Source organism: Taudactylus pleione, unplaced genomic scaffold (genome assembly GCF_031769625.1).
Source record: "Taudactylus pleione unplaced genomic scaffold, aTauple2 ptg000419l, whole genome shotgun sequence".
NCBI classification, from domain to species: Eukaryota; Metazoa; Chordata; class Amphibia; order Anura; family Myobatrachidae; genus Taudactylus; species Taudactylus pleione.
The window spans coordinates 2,716,298-2,720,000 of NW_028284821.1; the positions used below are offsets into that span (position 1 = coordinate 2,716,298).

General features: G+C 37.0%; 1 protein-coding gene across 1 annotated transcript in view; it reads right to left on the reverse strand.

Moving 5' to 3' along the window:
- Positions 1-425: 425 nt before the first annotated feature.
- NKX3-2 (NK3 homeobox 2) overlaps positions 426-3,703 on the reverse strand; it is a 9,231-nt gene continuing 5,953 nt past the window's right edge. The window contains exon 2 of the mRNA XM_088447117.1: positions 426-1,579. Coding sequence (XP_088303243.1) covers positions 1,104-1,579 — 476 coding nt within the window. The 3' untranslated portion in view covers positions 426-1,103. The remainder of the gene's footprint in view (positions 1,580-3,703) is intronic.

The window sequence follows — 3,703 nt, forward strand, 5'->3', positions numbered from 1 at the left end:
TAGTGTAGTAGTAGTAGTAGTAGCTGTAGTAGTAATAGTAGTACTATACTGCAGTGCTAAAAAAAATATTATAATTAGCATTACTAAATATTGATAGTAGTATAACACCAGTGTATTATATACATGTAATATGTAGCATAAAATTCCACTAACATACTATTCTATAAATGTAATTATGCTGTAGTAATAGTAATAAGATTAATAATAGAAATAAAATCTAATATTAATATTAGTAATAATAGTAGTATTCTCTTCATTGCCAACATCAATGTATTAGCACCGTTATGAGAACATATTGTATAATAGGGATTGACTGCAATTAGCTCCATTGTGTGACATATAATACTAGAGGGTAATAAAACACCAACAAGCCATTTTGTTTTAAACCGTAGTTTTTAAATTAGAAAAAAAAAAGTACAGCATCTTATTCACAACCCCTCTTTGGTAAGAGACCGATTACAGGGCTACTACCTACCGAGACTGCAGGCTGCATGGCCCGGGGACCAGGAATTGGCTGTGGGATAAGCAGTCCAGGTTTTCTTGGAAGACACCGGCCCATTCGTGAAATCCTCATTGAACATTATAAAATATTCACATTGCATATGAAAACAAGTCCATGTGTATACCAGGGAAGTGCCTAGAAAGTCTCAGACTTCGGTCTCAGGTTTCCTGCGGATAAAACCATTTCATGCTACTGAGGATGGGATAGTAGTGGGAAAAGAAAGTATTACAAACTGAAACAGGAAATAAAAGACCTACTAAAGCCGATTAGGGTTTTATATGTAGCCCCAATAGAGTCATTTAAGGACTGGGTGTCCAGAGATCTGTTATTACCCCGCCACTAGCACCTACCAATGGTTTCTAACCAGAGTAACAGCAATCCATAAAAATATATGTATCTATAATATATATAAAACCTATACATAGACGGACAGCATGGATACCATGGACAAAGCCTGCACATTTTGATCCTTTCACATTCAAGTCATGTCCCACTTTAGTTTAAAGACTTGCGATGGGGTCAGCAGGCTGACAGGGGGTAGAGCTCGGCTCCCCTGCCTTTGGACTAAGGAGTAATAAATATATGCCTGAGCCCTGCGGTGTTAAGGCGTCCCCCCAGTGCATGCGGCCGCGGCGGCTGCGGCGGCTGCGGCTGCCGATAGCGTCCAGCCAGGCAGAGCACAGTAGTAGGGGTAGTAGTAGGGGGGCTGCAGGGGCACTAGTGAGGGCCGCAGCACCTCACCGGGCTGGTACTGTCTCTGATCGTCCCTCACCAGGACCTTCACGGCCACCTTCTTGGCTGCAGGCGCTGTGGCCAGCAGATCGGCCGCCATCTGTCGGCGCTTGGTCTTGTAGCGCCGGTTCTGGAACCAAATCTTCACCTGGGTCTCGGTCAGCTTCAGGGAGGCGGCCAAGTCTGCTCGCTCCGGCCCGGACAGGTATCGCTGGTGGTTGAAGCGTCTCTCCAGCTCAAAGACCTGAGCATGGGAGAAGGCGGCCCGGGAGCGCTTCTTCCTTTGCTTGGGGGCCTCCAGCAGGAGCTGCTCACACTTCGGGTCCTCATCTGGGGGGCTGGGGTCTGAGGACACAGAAGGAAGAGAAATAAATAAATACATACATACATACATACATACATACATACATACATACATAATTACCTATATCTATCTGGCTGCCTCATATTTCTCTGTTTATCTATTTATATTCATTACTTGCAGTGATCAACAGTTTAATAGTACAAACACCAATTCTCGTTACTGCCCTAATTACATGTAGCTGGATTTGTGATGCTTAAATCCTTATTCTTTTTTTGCTAAAACTAATGTTTTTTATATTTTTATGAGCTAATGGTAACAACTGCCAGCACCTCCCAACAACACAGAACATTCCTCTACAACTAGTAAGTCAGAAACTAGTGTGTCGCGTATATGTGTGTATTCGTGTATATATATATATATATATATATATATATATACCTATTTATCTATCTATCTGCCTATGTTTCTCTTTTAGAAAGATAGATAGATAGATAGATAGATAGATAGATAGATAGATAGATAGATAGAAAAGGCACAGATAGATAGTCAGACAGACAGACAGATAGATAGATAGATAGATAGATAGATAGATAGATAGATAGAGCACATGCATATAGATAGATAGGGCACATATAGTTAGATAGATAGATAGATAGATAGATAGACAGACAGACAGACAGATAGATAGGGCACAGATAGATAGATAGATATAGATCAAATAGATAGATAGATAGATAGATAGGACACATATAGATAGATAGATAGATAGATAGATAGATAGATAGATAGAAAGGGCACAGATAGACAGACAGACAGACAGATAGATAGATAGATAGATAGAGCACATGTAGATAGATAGATAGATAGATAGGGCACATATAGATAGATAGATAGATAGATAATTAGGGCACAGATAGATAGATAGATAGATAGGGAACATATAGATAGATAGATAGATAGATATAGAACAAATAGATAGATAGATAAATAGATAGATAGATAGGAGACATATAGATAGATAGATAGATAGATAGATAGATAGAAAGGGCACAGATAGATAGATAGATAGGACACATATAGATAGATAGATAGATAGATAGATTGAAAGGGCACAGATAGATAGACAGACAGACAGATAGATAGATAGATAGATAGATAGGGCACATATAGATAGATAGATAACATATAGATAGATAGATAGATAGATAGATAGGGAACATATAGATAGATAGATAGATAGATAGATAGATAGGGCACATACAGATAAATAGATAGATAGATAAATAGATAGATAGATAGATAGGGCACATACAGATAAATAGATAGGTAGATAGATAGATAGGACACATATAGATAGATAGATAGATAGATAGATAGATAGATAGAAAGGGCACAGATAGACAGACAGATAGATAGAGCACATGTAGATAGATAGATAGGGCACATATAGATAGAGAGATAGATAGATAGATAGATAGATAACATATAGATAGATAGATAGATAGATAGATAGATAGATAGGGAACATATAGATAGATAGATAGATAGATAGATAGGGAACATATAGATAGATAGATAGATAGATAGATAGGGCACATACAGATAAATAGATAGATAAATAGATAGATAGATAGATAGGGCACATACAGATAAATAGATAGGTAGATAGATAGATAGGACACATATAGATAGATAGATAGATAGATAGATAGATAGATAGAAAGGGCACAGATAGATAGACAGACAGATAGAGCACATGTAGATAGATAGATAGATAGGGCACATATAGATAGAGAGATAGATAGATAGATAACATATAGATAGATAGATAGATAGATAGATAGGGAACATATAGATAGATAGATAGATAGGGAACATATAGATAGATAGATATATAGATAGATAGATAGGGCACATACAGATAAATAGATAGATAGATAAATAAATAGATAGATAGATAAGGCACATACAGATAAATAGATAGGTAGATAGATAGATAGATAGGACACATATAGATAGATAGATAGATAGATAGAAAGGGCACAAATAGATAGACAGACAGATAGATAGATAGATAGATAGATAGAGCACATGTAGATATATATCTAGATAGGTAGTTAGATAGATAGATAGATAGATAGATAGATAGGGCACATATAGATAGA